Below are 17,170 nucleotides of genomic sequence, written 5' to 3'. Positions count from 1 at the left end.
AGGAGTCTGAGTCCAATTTGCACTAGGGGAGTCTCCTTCCGCCTTCGCCCACTCCATTTTCATCCCATTCCCTTCCCTCCCTCTCCGCCTTCCCAGTTCTTAAATCCCCCTGCCTCTGCACCCCCATCCCACTCTGGCATTCAAGCACCACCCTCTCTGCCCCTTCTTTTCCCTTGCCTACCTGCTTCCTCCCTGGGTGCTGATTTCTTTGGCTGGCGGCCTGTGCCTGTATCCCTCACTAGCTCCAGCCATGGTCATTCTTGGCCTCTTGCCTTCCCTTCTCTGGTGCCGCCGGGTCTTTACCTGCTGCCTCCGCCTTGCTCCACCTCAATTTTCCTCTGCCCCGTTCTTGGGCCTTTCTTGGCCCCTTTTCATGTCTTCCCACCACCCCTGAGTGCCGATTTCATTACATGCTCCCCTGCACACACACACCCCCAGCAGCCTGTACCACCCTCACCAGCAATAAAGAATCACATTTTTAACTCCAAAGTTTTTATTGGTGTACAAAGTGGCTTTGGCTTGCTTAATACTACTGTGGATCCATTAAGGCCCTCTTTGGCATCGCTTGGCAGGCGGGGCTGGAGCCGAGTGAAGGTGAAGAGGAGCGGCCACGGCTGGAGCGCAAAGGCCTGGCTTCTGAGAATGAGTGGGCGCATGGGCAGGCCGCTCACCATTGGGGGGGGCACTGCTGGAGAACCGCCCTGTGGCGAGGCTGTCTGCCAAAGGAGAATTCCAGAAGACCGCAGCGCCGTGGCCTGTCCCCAGCACGCCACGTACACGTCTCTTTGGGGCCCACAAGCACCTGCAAGGCCATGCTGCAGAGGCAGTTCTGGTTGTGGAACTCCTCTCTCCCCCCGGGTGGGGGCAGGGAGCGCACGTCCGAGGAGTCCAGGGCCCCTGCGCCCGAGGGAACCCCAGGTCGCGACGTCTTTCGTGTTCTTTCCCTTGTCACCCACCTTTATGACGTCCCCAAACACAGTTCCTTCAGGACGCGCACCGCCTCCCTGAAGACTTCACAAGTAGAAGCCTTGCTGACTTGGAAAGCTGCGCAGAACGCCGGCTGGCCCAGGTCGAAAGTCCCATTGTACGACATCGGCGCCGGTTGTTCTTTTACGCCACTGGCGTGGCCCATTGCAGTATCGCTGCATTGATTGCTGAATGGATTTCCGAGGCTAGTTCAAAAGTTGCACAGGGCGTGCAGAAAGTTCCTCTGAGTCTGGCATCGCCCCAAACATCCGGGTCCAGCATCCATGTCCAGACTGCTGCTGTTGGCGGAAGGCCCGACGGTGCATCTCTCTTTGCGCAGGTCTTCTGTGGTGGTGGCCCCAGCCAAGGCGACACGATCCGCTTCTGCGGAGGCTGCGATCAGCATCAGCTGCAGCCTGCTGAACCTTTCCCCACCTGGCTGAGAACGGCTCCTTGTATAAACCTGCTCCGAACAGCCCCCTCGGCACCAGTGGTGTGCAGGTGCAGCGAAGCGGGTTGGAGATCCATCTCAGCTGTGACGCAGCGGCGCACGAGGCGCTCCTCCTGCTCCGTGCGCTGGCCCGTAAGGGCTCTCGCTGCAGCGTCCACTGCAGCAGAAAGGAGTGCTTCCGCAGCCCGTTCTTTCTCCGAGCACTAGGCAGCGCCGGGGTGGGGTGCGGCGGACACAGCTGCAGAGACAGCAGGAGACGGGGTGAGAAGAGGGGGGGAGGGGGGCAGGAGAGGCATGAGAAAGCTCGGCTGCTGCTGGTGCCACGGTCTCGGCTGCTGAAGGGAGGGGGAGGAGGGTGCAAGGGCGGGAAAGGGGGGCCAGGGAAATGGGATTGTTAGACAGCCAAACTTGGATGACATGTCTGTTAAAGGAGCAGGATGAAGGGGCAGAGAGGGAGGGAGCTACAGCACAAAGACAGGACGAGACAATTCACACCATCCTTCGCAGCAGCCCTCCGGGCCAAACGGCCGCCCCCTCTAGCCGGCCGCCCCAAGACCAGGTGGAAACACACCTCTGTGGTGCAGGCAGCAGATTCTACACAACCAGCAGAACCTGCGGCCCGGCAAGCACGCTTCCCCTGCTGCGCGGTATGCCCATGGCTCCAGAAACGCAGCTGAACTACCCAAAAGAAACATCCCAACGGTACCCCGAATTTGGTGCCCACATAACAATAATGCACAGTTGCATCAAATGCACAGTTACAAGACTGGACAGAGCCTATAAGACCATGAAGTCCAACCCCCTGCTCAACACAGGAATCCAAGTCACAGCATCCCCAACAGATGGCTGTCCAGCCTCATCTTGAATGCCTCCAGTGTGGGAGAGCCCACCACCTCCCTGGGTCATTGGCTCCATTGTGGTATTGCTCTAACAGTCAGGAAGTTTCTCCTGATGTTCAGCCGGAATCTGGCTTCCTGTCACTTGAGCCCATGATTCCGTGTCCCGCATTCTGGGATGTTCGACAAGATATCCTGGCCTTCCTCTCTGTGACAACCTTTCAAGTACTTGAAGAGCGCTATCCTATCTCCTCTCAGTCTTCTCAAGGCCAAACATGCCCAGTTCTTTCAGTCTCTCTTCACAGGGCTTTTTTCCAGTCCCCTGATCATTTTTGTTGCCCTCCTCTGAACCCCCTCCAGCTTGTCTGCATCCTTCTTAAAGTGCAGTGCCCAGAACTGGGCACAGTAGTCCAGTTGAGGCCTAGTTAGTGCTGAGTAGAGGAGAACTAGTATTTCCCAGGATTTGGAAGCTATGCTTGCATGAATGCAGCCCAAAATAGCATTTGCCTTTTTTGCAGCCACATCACATGGTTGGCTCATATTCAGCTAGTGATCTACCACAATTCCAAGATCCTTCTCGCTTGTAGTGTGGTTGAGCCACATATTCCCCATCTTGTAACTGTGCATTTGGTTTCTTTTTCCTAGGTGCAGAACTTGGCATTTAATGTCTCCAGGCCAGAAAGTAAAGCTCCTTTAATGGCCAGTACAGCATTTCTTCTCCCTAAGGGCGCGCTCTGCCTGGAATGTCTGTGTCTCCCTGCCTGGCACCAATTTGGAAGCTGTGTCCCACTTTGCGGCTGTTTCTGGTTCTCCCCCCATGGCACATACAGCAGACACGAAAAAGAACCTTCCCTCATCATGGCCACATCAACTGCCAGGCAAACGCTTTATGACCCAGGAGTGATCGAGAAGGTTTCTTGAGCTAGAGTTCTGTGAAAGCCCTACTGCCCTGAAGCAGGCAGGACTGGGGAAAGCTCCTCCCACGGAAGGGGGCGAAGCATGAATTCATTTGCATAGCCCCGCCTCTGGACCAAGCGCGGGGAGCAACCCAGTCCTGGGTAGCCTCCCCCGCTGCAGGAGAGGCCTCCCTTACCTGCGCTGAGGGCAGAGTAGCTCTTTCCCCTTCACCACGCAGAGGAGCGGCCCCGGACGGAGTCGCTGTCCCACGGCCTGTGGGGGTGACCGAAAAAGACGGCAGGGTATTTTCTGTGGCAATTCCTTGTACGAAAACCAAAACGTCTTTGCTGTTTTGGGGCACCATTCAAGATGTCAGGTTTGATCTAGAAACGTTCAGGGGGCGTGGCCCAGCATTTCTCCCCCCACCAACTCTTCTACTCTTTGCCTTATTTTATTGATTTATTTCATTTACTGCCCAATAGCCAAAGCTCTCTTGTGAGGTTCCACCTCACTGACCCATCAGCCTCCCTTCCTTGAAATCTCTGTAACGTGGACAGAAAGAGGATGCTCAAGTGGGACGCCTACACAGGGACTGGGGGTGAGTGGAGAATTCTCTCTCCTTTCTGCTGACCTGGAGCTTTGCAGTACAGCAGGGGCAGGCAACCACAAGGCCAATGGTTGGGGATTATGGGGGTTGCAGTCCAAATCAGCTGGAGAGTGCCAGGTTGCCTGCGTCTGCAATATGGTCTCCACCTCCCTTTCTCCACCGAAAGCCATTTGGATCTCGCCGGTTTCCGCTCAGCCGCTGATGCAGCAGCCTAGGAAACTACCTTGCTTTGCCTTCCAGAGAGGAGGGGGGGGAGATCACCCCTCCATTCCTTTCCAGCACCGCTTCCTCTGCCACTTTCACCCCAGAGCCAGGATTGCCCTGTCCCTAGCATCCCAAAGCCTCAAACTCTCAAGGTGGGGCCTGGTGATGTCTCAGGAATGTTATCTTGTAGGAGGATCTGAGACAGGCCACTTGAATAGGGTTTGATTGAGGGGGCGGGGGGCGCTAAACCCCATCTCTCCTCTCACACACACCCCTTGCCATTCTGGATGTCTCAGAGGCTGACGAGTTCAGAGGCTGATGGGCATCCCAATAGGACGGCACCCTAAAAGGTCTTCACCTGGCGCTAGAAAGGGCATAATGTAAGCACCAGGAGAGCCTCTCTGGGGAAAGCATTCCACAAATAGGGTAGGTACATATGGGAGGAGACGCCCTTCAGGTAACCTGGCTCCAAGCTGTTTAGGGCTTAGAATCATAGAATAGTAGGGTCGGAGATGCAATTCCCAACATTTGGGAAGAAACAAAATATGGCCCGGCATAGAATCATAGAATAGTAGGGTTGGAAGGGGCCTACAAGGCCATCGAGTCCAACCCCATGCTCAATGCAGGAATCCAAGTCAGAGCATCCCTGACAGATGGCTGTCCAGCCTCGCCTTGAAGGCCTCCAGTGTGGGAGAGCCCACCACCTCCTGAGATCATCAGTTCCGTTGCCATATTGCTCTAACAGTCAGGATGTTTTTCCTGCTGTTCAGCCAGAATCGGGCTTGCTGTCACTTGAGCCCATTATTCCATGTCCTGCACTCTGGGATGATCGAGAAGAGATCCTGCCTTCCTGTGACAACCTTCAAGTCCTTGAAGAGCGCTACCCTATCTCCCTTCAGTCATCTCTTCTGGAGGCTAAACATGCCCAGTTCTTTCAGTCTGTCATCAGAGGGCTTTGTTTCCAGTCCCCTGATCATCTTCATTGCCCTTCTCTGAACCTTGAAAGGTTAAAACCAACACTTTGAATTGGGCCTGGAAATGGACCAGAAGCCAGTGCAGATGGAGAAATACTGGCCTATTATGATCACACTGGCAAGTTCCAGTTCGCAATCTAGCCACCCTACTTTGGACTCACTGAAGTCACCAGATCATTTTCAAAGGCAGCACCACGTTTATTGTGTTGCAATAATCCAAAGGGGAAATTACCAAAGCGTGAATAAAGGGACATCTAACCTACACGCTCGGGGAATCAGGCAAGATACAGTTTAGCCACAAATCAAAGCACTAACCTTTCAGTCTCTCCTGGGCAAATTCTTCTTCTTCCAACCAGGAGATGAGGCGAGGCTGAGGAATCAAAGGCCCTTCTTCAAGGGGAAACCAAAAGACATTTCATTTTTAATTCTAACTGTCAGCAATTCCAGACTAGCCTGTTTTTCTTTCTCCCTCCAGCCATAAGACAAACAGAGAATAGGCAAGGTATTTAAGAACAGGCAAGGAACACATGGGAGGGGGAGCAGACCTGGGATTAAGGGTGTACAAAATGTGCTCCTTCCGTTCCTCTTGACTTCTGCAGTTTGTGTCCATTGCTCTGTTCCGCTGTTCACAAGCCCCTGGAATTCTCCCCTTTTATTTAGTTCTGAAAACTGCGTAGATAAATATGTACCAACAAACAAATCCTTCTCACCCAGCCGTCTCCACGAGTCCATGTAACTTCCATAAGAAATGCTATTTTTCGTAAATATGTTTTGGGGCGGGAATTTTTCCTGCTGCATAACTTCCGTAAGAATCGCTATTTTCATAAATGTTTACATATTTTTTCCGGAATTTTCCCGCTTTCTGTGCGTGCCGCCGCTGTCTTGTTTTCTGGAACAGGGACTATGATTTTATTAATTTCCGAGTATTTCTTGTTTTCCTCTCGTTTACCTCAGAAAAGCCAGGGTCTCGCATAGAAAAACGGGCCTCTGCTTCAGCAAAATCTGTCGTAAACTTCCTGGTCACTTCCAGGACATGGTGGGCGTGGTGGCCTGGGTCAGCCAAGCTTGCGAAACAAACAGTTCTGCTTCTGCTCTTTTTTTTTTTTCCCCCCTCCTCCAAGCTTTTTCTTTCTTTCTTCTTGTGGTCTGCTCCGCTTTATAATGGCTGCAAAGGAGCAGTCTTAGGTAGGAGGTGGGGGCGAGAGAAAACTAAGGCCTTGATCATTAATATAAAGAACTGCAAGGCGGTGGGAGTTCTGTTCGGGAGCGACTCCTGCAGAAATGAAGTTTACTGGGAGCAGATCAGGAGGCGCATGCCACAGGTGGGGCATGAACGTGCCACGGGGCAATTGCGCTCAAAGTGGGTGTTCCTGAAGTGCTCCTTTATTAAGGAAGGGCTGGATGCAGCCGAGAGGACACCACTGCCAAACCCACCCCCGCACTATTGGGAGGGTCAGGGCAGCGTGGCTCAAGGCGGGGAAGCCTGCATTCTTTGAGGCATATGCCAGGTAAGTTATCCCATCATCAACCTGGATTGAAAACAATGCTTTATATCAGCGGTCCCCAACCTTTTTGGGCCCAGGGACTGGTTCTGTGGAAAACAATTTTTCCACGGACAGAGGGGGGCTGGGACCGGGCCGCAGCAGGTGTGAGAGAACCCCCCCTTACCTTGGGTCCGCGGGGGGGGAGGCGATCCGCCCCCCCCGAATTCTGGCCAGCTCCACTCCAAGTCCACAGGGCTGCCGGCCGACTCCGGCCACTGGCGGACTTCTGGCCGCTGGGACGGAAATGGCATCTGTGCAGACACCATTTCCGTCCCAGGGGCCGGAGCCAGCCGGCAGCTCCGCAGACTCGGAGTGTAGCCGGCCAGGGCTGGCGAGGCTTTCGGGGGGGGATCGCCTCCCCCCCCCCCATGGACCCAAGGTAAGGGGAGTTCCCACACCCCTGCTGCGGCCTGGTCCCTAACAGGCCACAACCCGGTATCAGGGACCCCCGATTTATATGGTGTACTCCTGTCTGCCACTCCTCTTGGACACTTCCATTCTTATTCCCATGTCCCATCTCATTTTGCAGCCACCCCTCACAAGTTAATGCAAAAGCCCACATAAAAATAAAGCTGTGTCTCATCTTCGTGGTCTCAGGTAAAGTCATGTAAGGATAAACAAACAAATTCTGACATTTAGCATGCAATCCTATGCTTGTTTGGACAGAAAAAGGTCCTACAGCTCCCAGCAGCCTCCGGCCACTTTGGCTGGCTGAAGAGATGCTGGGAACTGTATTACTTTTTCTGTACAACAACATGCATAGGATTATGCTGCACTCTACAAATGATATTATAGTACACACACTGTCCATTTGCAGTGAAATGCTGCTCCTGCCAGTCTCTGTGCACTTCACCTTTATTTATTTAGTGATTCCTGAATTTTTGCACCCCACCTTTCTACCAAGAAACTGGCACTCAAGTCAAATGATGAGCAGCTGTGGCGTAGTGGGGAGAGTGTTAGACTAGGAGCCGGCCAGCCGTGAGATCCGGGTTCTAGTCCCCACTCAGCCATGGAAGCTCACAGGGTGACTTTGGGCCAGTCACACACTCTCAGCCCAGCCTACCTCACAGGGTTGTTGTTGTGAGGATAAAATGGAGAGGAAGAGGATAATGTTATGTAAGCCGCCTTGGGCTCCTTGCACGAGGAAAAAAGGTGGGATATAAATGCAATAAATAAATAAAATCGGACCTCAAGAAACATTAAAGTGCACACAGAGGTGGCCACAACATTGCAATATCAGTTGTGCATTGGCTAAAAGTGCAATCCTGTGCATGTTTACAGAAGTCCTATAGTCCCCATCATCCTGCAAAAAATGGCGATGTGTAATCTGCCTCCTTAATTATCACCTTAATAGACTTTGCTGGCACAGTAATTATGCAATACACTTACAACCTTACAACCAGCCCAGAGGAAGGATGTGAAACAGTGTTTGAACGTATACCTAATTTTGCATTGTAGTGGGACAGAATCTGTGGTTGATATGGTAGGAAATGGTGATTGACAGATCAATGACTGTGGTTTCGTCCACCACATATACAGTATAACCGAAATCATTCTGCTACTGTAAAATTCCACAGTGGCACATCATGCATTGGGCATGTATGCATTAGGCATGCCAGTGGAACCGGGTCACTGGTGTTTATTGATGACCTGACTGCTGATAAAAGCAGCAGGATGAATTCTGAAGTGTATAGGGCTATACTTTCTGCTCACATTCAGACAAATGCTGCCAAACTGACAGGACGCCGCTTCATATTGCAGATGGAGAATGACCCAAAACATACAGCAAAAGCTACGCAAGGGTTTCTCAAGGCAAAGAAGTGGGATGTTCTTCAATGGCCAAGTCAGTCACCTGATCTCCACCCAATAGAGCATGCTTTTCACTTACTGAAGACAAGACTGAAGGCAGAAAGACCCACAAACAAGCAGCAGCTGAAGGCAGCTGCAGTAAAGGCCTGGCAAAGCCTCTCGAGGGAGGACACTCAGCACCGGGTCATGTCCATGGGTTCCAGACTTCAGGCAGTCATTGACTGCAAAGGATTTTCATCCAGGTACTAAAGGCGACCCTTAAGTTTGAAATGATGTTGGCTAGTTCCATTACTTATGAGCCCCCAACGATGGGTGTGTGTGTATGCCACTGGCTGTCCTTCCTGAATGGTTAGTGCCCCACTTTTGTCAAACCCCTTGAATTACAGCTGAAAGTCCCGACTTCGCTCCCATCTGGGTGTGTTTCCTTTCAACTTCAATGTGGTGGTGTACAGAGGCCAACTGCCAAAACAGCTATCCTTGTTCCAATATTTCTGGCCCTGTCTGTATGTGTATATATGTGTACTTTAAAATGTGGAAATGTTTTGGCAGAAAAATAGTAGCTTCATTCGCAAAATACTATTATTCTGGCTCAGGAATCCAGTGCCACTTCTCTCCTTGAAGTGTACTGTATGTACTAATATTAATTTGTGAATGAAGCTTCTGTTTGTTGCTAATTAAGAGTTTCACCACAACAAATCTAGATTTTACACATGTATTTCAAGGAATTAAAACAGGAATATCTTTAATCTGCACAGTACTTCACAGAATGCACTATTAATAATTTTCCCATTTTACTCACGTCTTGAAGAATAAGCACATGTAAAACTAAAAGACAGTAAACAACTTGTTTTTCCATACTGATCTCTCTGTTTACTTACTGTTCCACAAACGGCAACAACACGAATGCTGTATAGGCTGCCGGACAGGCAGGCGGGCAGCACAACTGGACTCTGCATATCGGTGGGAGTTACGCCCAGACCAGCAAAGAACTGCTTGCACAAAACAAGAGGCTGCTGGCTACAGTGTGGAGTGTGTCTGCTGCTGGTGGGGCAACCACCACTCTGTGTTGCCTCTTCATGCACATCTGGAATGGGTTCTCTCCCATTTGCAAATGTGCACGAACTGAAGGTCACACACAATCAAAGGCGTACACAGTCTGCATTACTCCAAACATGGCAAAGATGGAAACAGGACACGGGCATATGTGCGCAAGTCATTGCTCTTTAGAACGTCAAGTAACATTAGTGGCCGTGTCATCCTCCAAGGGGTCCTCCTCGTCACTTGATGACTGCTCTATTCCTCTGGCAGTTTCAGCTGGTGGTGGTGGTGGTGGAGGGAGGTGCTGCTTAGGAGTCCATTTCCGGTTAGAACGTATAAAGGCAAGGGTGGAGACGTGTGCTGGTGTGAGTCTGCTTCGGCGGGTGGTGACAATGTTTCCAGTGGTGGAGAAAAGCCTTTCAGAGGACACACTCGAGGGAGGGCAAGATAGATGCCAAATGGCAACTTTGGTCAGATTTGGCCAAACTCCACATTTTGTGTTCCAGTAAAGGAGAGAATCACTCTCTGGTCTGCTGTGTGTTACAGAGAAACTGTCTCGGGCATAAGCTTTCAGTTCCTGGACAGCCACATCATAAGCCGATCCTTTTCTGTGTCTTTCTGTACAGTTCTCCTGCCCAGTTACACCGAGTTCCACTGCCAATGAGGAGTACAAGTAGAACTTTCCACGAGCTGCCTCTGTATGTTGTGGTGGTGCAGCTGCTGTAGCATCATCGCCCTTCCTGCTGGTGAAGTTGCTGCTGCAGCGATTATCTTCAGGGGAGGTAGTAGTCCTCCTAGCCTCACTCTTCCCCAGTTCCTCCTCATCCAGAACATCTTTCTTGTAGAACTCTATGATTTTCTCAGTTATATAGGTTTTAAGACTTTGGGAACCAGGGTCCCGGCTTTGCCGCACCTCCTTCAATGTGCTATCCCTGAACCGCGGTTCAAGGAATGATGCAGCAATGTATTTCATATCCCTCCGCATCAAAGTGATGTGTTTGTTGGTGCCCATCTCCTGTAGAAGGAATTCAGCAAGCCTAACTGCAGCGTTGGGGCCTTGACTGTGTTCAGTAGTGGCGCGCTTACAAAGCCCAGCATGGCATTTTCTCAGCGCTCCCTCTATAATCTTCAGCACGGGTAGAACTTGGCCCAGTGTAGCATTCTCTGCACTAAGTAGTATTGTGCATTCATCAAATACTTTTAATATGTCGACCAGGTCTTGCATCAACACCCACTGCTCTGGTTTGACATAAAATTTGAAAGAATGCTGTTCCTCTAAAATGTAATCACTTATAGCAGCTTTCTGCTCACAGAGTCTCTCTAGCATATGCAATGTGCTGTTCCAGCGTGTGCACACATCCAAGATGAATTTGTGTTGTGGAAGACCACGCCTACATTGGATGGCACCTATTGCCTCCATTGACGAGCAGGACTGTCTGAAGTGGGTGCAAATGGATCGGGCCTTCTTAAGTAGCTTGCCTATTTTAGGGGATGCGTTCTTCAATCCCGAACACACCACAAGGTTCAAACAGTGCGCAATGCACTGAACGTGGTTTATCCCTGCAATGTGGACTGCTTTCAGGTAGTTGGAGGCATTATCTGTCGCTAAACAGCCCACTGCTAGATTTAAGGGGACAAACCAGGATTTAACAACACCATCAATTTTCTTTGTAATGCTTTCTCCTGTGTGTGTCCCAGAGAACATTGTGAGGGCCAATGTCGCCGTTCTCCGAGTCAGTCTGCAGACCTCATTGACAGATACCCATTGCGCAGTGACACACAGATAAGACTTTGTTTGATTGCTTGTCCATGTGTCACTCGTTAGATGAATGCTTCCTCCAACTGCGCGCTTCAAATCCTGCTGGAGTACCCTCCTGACTTCAGAAGCCAGGGCTGGAATGGCAATGTCACTAATGTAGTGACGAGAAGGGACCTCCCACCGAGGGCACAATTCCTTCACCAAGTCTCGGAAGGCCTCCTCTTCCACTATGGAGAAGGGCAGCATGCAATGAGCAATGAACTCTGTCAGGGCACGATTCAACCTTGCTGCCTGGATGCTGCCTGAGGGGAATTTCTGTGTCAGCGAGAGGCATTTCTCCATTGACAACTGCCTCTTAAATACGTTGCCTTCTGTGTTCTTCTCACCCGAACTATTTTGTGTTTGGCCTTTGCAAGATGATGCTAAGAAGGCAGAAAAGGTCTTTCGGGTTTGTTGTGAGAGTGACTTGCCTTTACTATCTTTTGGCACGAGTTGCGCATGATGCACCTCCATGTGTCGCCGCATGGCAGACGTGCCCACTCGTCCACAGCCCCCTTCCTTTCCTAGGCGCACACGTCTTCGGCAAACATTGCAAAGTACAACATACCGATCGTTTCCTTCATATTTGAAGAAGCGCCACACGTAAGAACCCACCCTTCCGCCATCTTTTCGTTGGTGAATGGGAATTTCAGTTTCAGATGAAGTGGCATTGGCAACTGTGCGTTTCCGCTCATCTCTGTCTGTGGATGCTGTTGGTGGCATTGGCAATGATGGTGATGACCAGTTCTGAGGAGCAGGGGATCTCAGTTCCTGAGGTCTGGGATTGCTCCCAAAGAACCCTGCAGGCTTGACCACAGACTCAGTCTCAGGGACATTGGTACTCAAAGGCTCATCACCATCATTGTCTGAATCACTGATGAAATTAAGTCCTTCGGGCCTATTTTCCAAATTACATGTACCACTGCCCACAAGATAATTATCAGAAGGTAGCTCTGGACCTCGTTCATCTTCTGTCCCACTTTCACTCTCTGATGCAGGGAGGACGGTTGTGGCCATTTCTGTAAAGAATCCAAACAGAAGCAGAATTTCAGGACAAATGCACCGTTCTACACATGAAAAATAGCAATGAGAAAACACTTATACAAATGTATGAAACATAGCTTGGAACTGCAATCCAGAAGGTGCAGATGTAAGGCACTACTGCACTGAAAGCGCTGAGAAAACATGCGCCACAAGGTGCAAATAAAACGTACATACTTAAAAGCTCCGCAAGAGTTGTGTAAAATTGTCCTCGCTGCTCAGACTCTGAAAAGACTGTATCATTGCCGTGCGAGGATTCATCCTTTGGAATGAGGCAGACTTTGTGACTGTCATTCTGCTGCTGTAGAATCTCCATGGGAATATTTTCATCTGCTTTGGACACACTTCTACCCTTGTTCACCATCCACGCACATTTCCTGTTCCTCCAGAAATGTGGCTGGCTGTGCCACTTTCGGCAGCAGTATTTGGTGGTGTGTGCTGCTTAAGGTTGCAGGGTGAACTGGTGCTGCGGCTATTGGCGATGGTTACACCTAGGGCTTCCTGCTCCTCCAAATAAAGGCTCATTTGACTTTCCATTGAAAGAAGCCGCCTCTGCAGCCTGAAACACAGGCTGCTGGAGGATGGAGTCCTTCACAGCTGAAACACAGGCTGCTGCCCTTCCCCCGCCATGTGCAGCCACCCCAAATCCCCAAAATAAAGGCACATTTGGCTTTCCATTGAAAGAAGCCGCCTCTGCAGCCTGAAACACAGGCTGCTGGAGGATGGAGTCCCTCCAGGAGCCCTGGAGGGATCTCTCACCTCACCTCACCTGACAATAAAAAAAAAAAGATTGAGGATAGTATACCATGTATTTGTTCTACAAGGGTTATGTTCTCGTATTGTTTATGGAGCTGTACAATTCATTTTGTTTGAAAAAATATGTATTTATATGCATCACATTGCATCCATCCGATTTACAAATTATATTGCGTATTTATATATGTACATTTTGCGACGCTGCGAAGAGAAAGAAAGCCATGTGGTCGCAGGGAAAATACATAATTATTATCGTAATAATAGGAAACGCATTTGCATACTATCCTTCCGATTTACGAATTACATTGCATATTTATCTTTGTAAATTTCGCCATTTTGTGAACCAAAAAAAAGGAGCCGCGTGATCGCTGGCTCCGCAGGACTTCGTGGCACTGTTCCACTGAGCATTCTGCAACACGGATTGATGGCAATTCGATCCCATTTCAATTCGTGGTGGAATTCTCTGACATCCCTACCTAGAATCATCCTTCTGGTGTCTGCTACTTGCCCAGTTCACACTGGAATACGAGATAGGAAATGATGTAATGGAGAAGTCAGTGGTCCTCTGCTCACAGCCATTTCCCTACGCAGAGAAAGGAAGGCCCAGCCTAGAGGGATGTGCCTGCTGAAGATCACGCACATCCTCCCAAGGAGAGCCAGGGAGCATCATTTGGCATCTAGACTACCCTGTCTCATATAGTTCTGGTTCACGGCCCCCACATAGCCCTCACCCCACTCCCACCAAGAGTTTCTGAATCCCTCTGGGATTCAGGCTGGACGAAAAGAGCACAGGACAGCAAGATGTCATGAAAATGGTCAGGGCAGACAGCCTGGTCACTACTCCTTGAAGACATCATTACTGCTATGTTAAGACAGTAACAGGAGTTCTCTATATCGGGTGGGCAGAAAGTAAGAACATAAGAAGACCCCTGCTGGATCAGACCAAGGGTCCATCTAATCCAGCATCCACACAGTGGCCAACCAGCTGTCAATGGGAAACCCACAAGCAGGACGCGAGGGCAACAGCCCCCTCCCCCAGCAACTGGTGTACGTAGGCTCACTGCCTCTGAGACTGGAGGAAGCATATAGCCATCAGGACTAGTAGCCACGGAGAGCCTTCTCCTCCAAGAATCTGTGCAAGCCCCTTTTAAAGCCGTCCAAATTGGTGGCCATCACTACATCTTTCTTTTATCTGTCCTGAAGCTCCCACCAATCAGCTTCATGGGATGACCCCTTTGGGTGCTAGTATTATGGGAGAAGGGGAAAAATGTCCCCCTATCCACTTCCTCTACACCCTGCATAAACTTGTACACCTCTATCATGTCTCCCCTTACTTGCCTTTTTTTCTAAGCTAAATAGTCCAGGACATTGTAACCTTCCCTTATAGTAGAATTGCTCCCGCCTCGTGAACATTTTACTTGCCCTTTTCTGCACCTTTCCAGTTCTACAATATCCTTTTTTAGGTATCACGACCAGAACTACACACAGTATTCCAAGTATGGTTGCATCAGAGATTTCTATAGATTTCTATACAGTACAATAAAATAGAAGTTTAAAGCAGCAATGAAAACCTTGACTCTATCAATCAATCAATCAATCAATCAATCTATCAAAGGCATCCTTACCCAGAGCGGTCACATTCCCATAATTCTCTGCCATGACTTCCTTGTACAGAGCCCTTTGGTCTGGATTCAGCAGAGCCCACTCCTCCTTGGTGAAATGCACAGCCACCTCCTCAAAGGAGACTGGGACCTTAAAGAATGCATTTCTCATAGAAAATACAGGAATTCATGTTGGCTCCATGAACTATCCATAACAAACATGGTCAAATAGTGGGTAAAATCCAAGATAAACCCTACTTAAAGTAGACCCACTGAAATTAACGGGACTCAAGTTGGTCATGACTAACTTAAATCCCATTGATTTCAATGGGTCTACTCTTCGTAGGATCTTACCCATTATCTTTATACAAACCAATTAAAACTCCCTTTACTTTTGACCTGTACCTCACAGGAATCCCATGAGTTCTAATTCCTGCCTGAAACATATTTAACTTGTGACTTCACTGTTTTTAGAGGAAGAGTAGCCCCCACAAAAATATACTTCTTTGTTTGGGGATACTGGCTGCTCTTCCTATATCCCAACATGCCTCAGGTTTCTTGTACCAGGTACAAGCTGATCTACCTGCAAAGAGTTGTGTAAATTAACCTACCCCACACTACGCTACCTCCATGCCATCTGTCAGGAACATAACCCCCCACACACACACACACCATCAGCCCAGAGGGAGAGTTCTACTGCACACATTTTTTGTTTGGTTCAAAGAAAGGTCTGTGTTTTTTCTTAACTCTCCCCGGGTGGATTTATCCTCCCATATGTTCTGCTTTGTGCCTGGGAGGGTCCTACACTCCACTTAATCACAAAGGCCTGGTTTAGTGTTATGGCAGGCAGCTGAACAAACTGGTCTGTTTTCCCAAGCCCTGGGTAGTTTGCTTCCTTCCTCCTTCACCGGCTCCCTCCCTGTACCGCAAGTGCCTTTGTGGTTCCGTAGTACTAGCACATACTGCAGCCAGGTTTCTTAATCACCCTTGCCTGCCACCTTGGTAGCCTGCTGAAACAACCCATGAACAACCCACAGTTCTGGGTTTGCATGTAACATCAACCCATGGTTTAAACAACCCAGAGTTCACAACCCAACAACAAAACATAGGTTCCCTTTCTGGGTTGTCTGTGGTTAACAAACCATAGTCTGTTAGCATGGCTGCTTTCACACATCACAACAACCCAGAATTCAGCAAGCCATACAGTGGGTTAGCTTTATGTGCAAACCAGGCCAGAGAGAAGACAGGGAGGGATACCTGGGTGCTTTCCTGAGAGTCAAACGTGTCCTGTGAGCAAACTACAGGAATTTGGCCATTGCTTCCTGCTCGACAGCCTTGACACTTTCTAGCTATAGAAGTAACAGAGAGGTTCCTCTGAGCCTCACAACTAAAAAAAACCCCATTCCAGCCATCCCTCATGTGTCGTCTGAATGACCCCTCCCTTACCTGAGCGGGCTGCATAGTGGCCTTTTCTACTTCACCAGAAAGAGGAGACAATCTAGAATGTGTCACTGAGGACTTTCTACTGCCTCTGAGGAAGACAAAGAAGGATGGCATGTTTTGTTTTGAAAAATCTGTCATCACTTATTTATTGAATTTCTTAGTCACTTCTCCTTAAAAAGACCCAAGGCGAACTACAACAATTTCTTAAACAAAATTATTGTAATACAGTAACTACAGAATACACAGTATCAAATATCTAAGAACAATTTCCATTAAAAATATCAAAACATCATAAAACGACTCAAACATCAGTACGTGTTTCCTCTGCTAGTTCTGTGCCTGAAAATCCGTGGTCTCCCTGTGCTTCTGGTCTAGAAAGGCTCAAGAGTGTTTGACCTTCCTGTCTCTTCCCACACAGCTTCTCCACTTTTATGCCTGCAAAAATCCTACCCAGTTATCCACATAAAGGTAAGAAAAGCAAAGTAACACACCCCTGGTGTTAAGACGTTTGCCTTAATTTACATGGTACGCACATTACATATATATAATTTGTAAACCAAGCATGTAAGCGAAGGGAGGAGAGTGGGTTGCCCAGCCTCCCTGCAGTGTAGGCAGCGGGCAAACAATTACCCGGTAGGCTGCCACCACCCCTCCCATCCGCCTGAGCCAGGGGACTCTCAGTCCTTACTGGTCTTTTAGATCAGTCGTTTTAAGTCTGTGGCTGCATTTTAAATCTCTGCATTGCTGCTAGGTTTTATTTTGGGCTGTGTTTGTATACTGTAGTTTTCCACTTTCAGGGCACAATCCTATGCAGGGCACAATCCTATGCAGCTGCTGACTGGGGAATGCTGCGAGTTGTAGGCTTTTTCTCTGTCTAAACCTGCGTAGGATTGCACCCTTATTTATTTCATTTCTATACTGCCCAGTTGCCAAAGCTCTCTGGGCAATTCCCCAAAATTAAAACCACAAGGTACAGTATAAAACAATATAAAATATGAAAGCTTAAAACTACAATATAAAAGTACTTTTACCTTTTATATTGTATTTTATGATGTATTTTGTGGTTTTGTTGTGAACCACCCAGAGAGCTTTGGTTATTGGGCGGCATGGAAATGTAATAAATGTAATAATGAATAATCCTACTCAAGTGCTACTTAGAGTAGACCCATTGAAATGAATGGGGCTGAAGTTAGTCATGACTAACT

At 49.0% G+C, this 17,170-nt stretch overlaps 2 protein-coding genes across 2 annotated transcripts in view; both read right to left on the bottom strand.

Annotated features, from left to right (window-relative positions):
- Nucleotides 1-485: 485 nt before the first annotated feature.
- Nucleotides 486-9,244, bottom strand: LOC146356330 (uncharacterized). Its single transcript, XM_084830053.1, has 4 exons — nt 9,167-9,244; nt 6,228-6,376; nt 3,347-3,497; nt 486-1,655 (listed from the first exon to the last, which is right to left on the bottom strand). The coding sequence occupies exons 1-4, from the start codon at nt 9,242-9,244 to the stop codon at nt 1,173-1,175; spliced, it is 861 nt and encodes a 286-aa protein (XP_084686179.1). The 3' UTR covers nt 486-1,172.
- LOC146356329 (uncharacterized) overlaps nt 8,459-17,170 on the bottom strand; it is a 21,327-nt gene continuing 12,615 nt past the window's right edge. The window contains exons 5-7 of the mRNA XM_084830052.1: nt 15,969-16,053; nt 14,547-14,673; nt 8,459-12,143 (exon numbers count right to left, since the gene is read on the bottom strand). Of these exons, the coding sequence (XP_084686178.1) occupies nt 9,520-12,143; nt 14,547-14,673; nt 15,969-16,053 (2,836 nt within the window). The 3' untranslated portion in view covers nt 8,459-9,519. The remainder of the gene's footprint in view (nt 12,144-14,546; nt 14,674-15,968; nt 16,054-17,170) is intronic.

Source organism: Heloderma suspectum, chromosome 2 (assembly GCF_057233095.1).
Source record: "Heloderma suspectum isolate Gila_16-S chromosome 2, 16-S_ref, whole genome shotgun sequence".
NCBI lineage: Eukaryota > Metazoa > Chordata > Lepidosauria > Squamata > Helodermatidae > Heloderma > Heloderma suspectum.
This window is presented reverse-complemented; position numbering and strand designations above follow the sequence as displayed.

Coding starts and splice junctions, on each gene's coding strand:
- LOC146356330 (XM_084830053.1), bottom strand. CDS start 9,244: ATGCAGAGTCCAGTTGTGCTGCCCGCCTGCCTGTCCGGCAGCCTATAC. Junction 6,377..9,166: donor TTGTTGCCGTTTGTGGAACA/GTAAGTAAACAG, acceptor CCCTCCCAATAG/TGCGGGGGTGGGTTTGGCAG. Junction 1,656..3,346: donor CTACTCTGCCCTCAGCGCAG/GTAAGGGAGGCC, acceptor CTGTCTCTGCAG/CTGTGTCCGCCGCACCCCAC.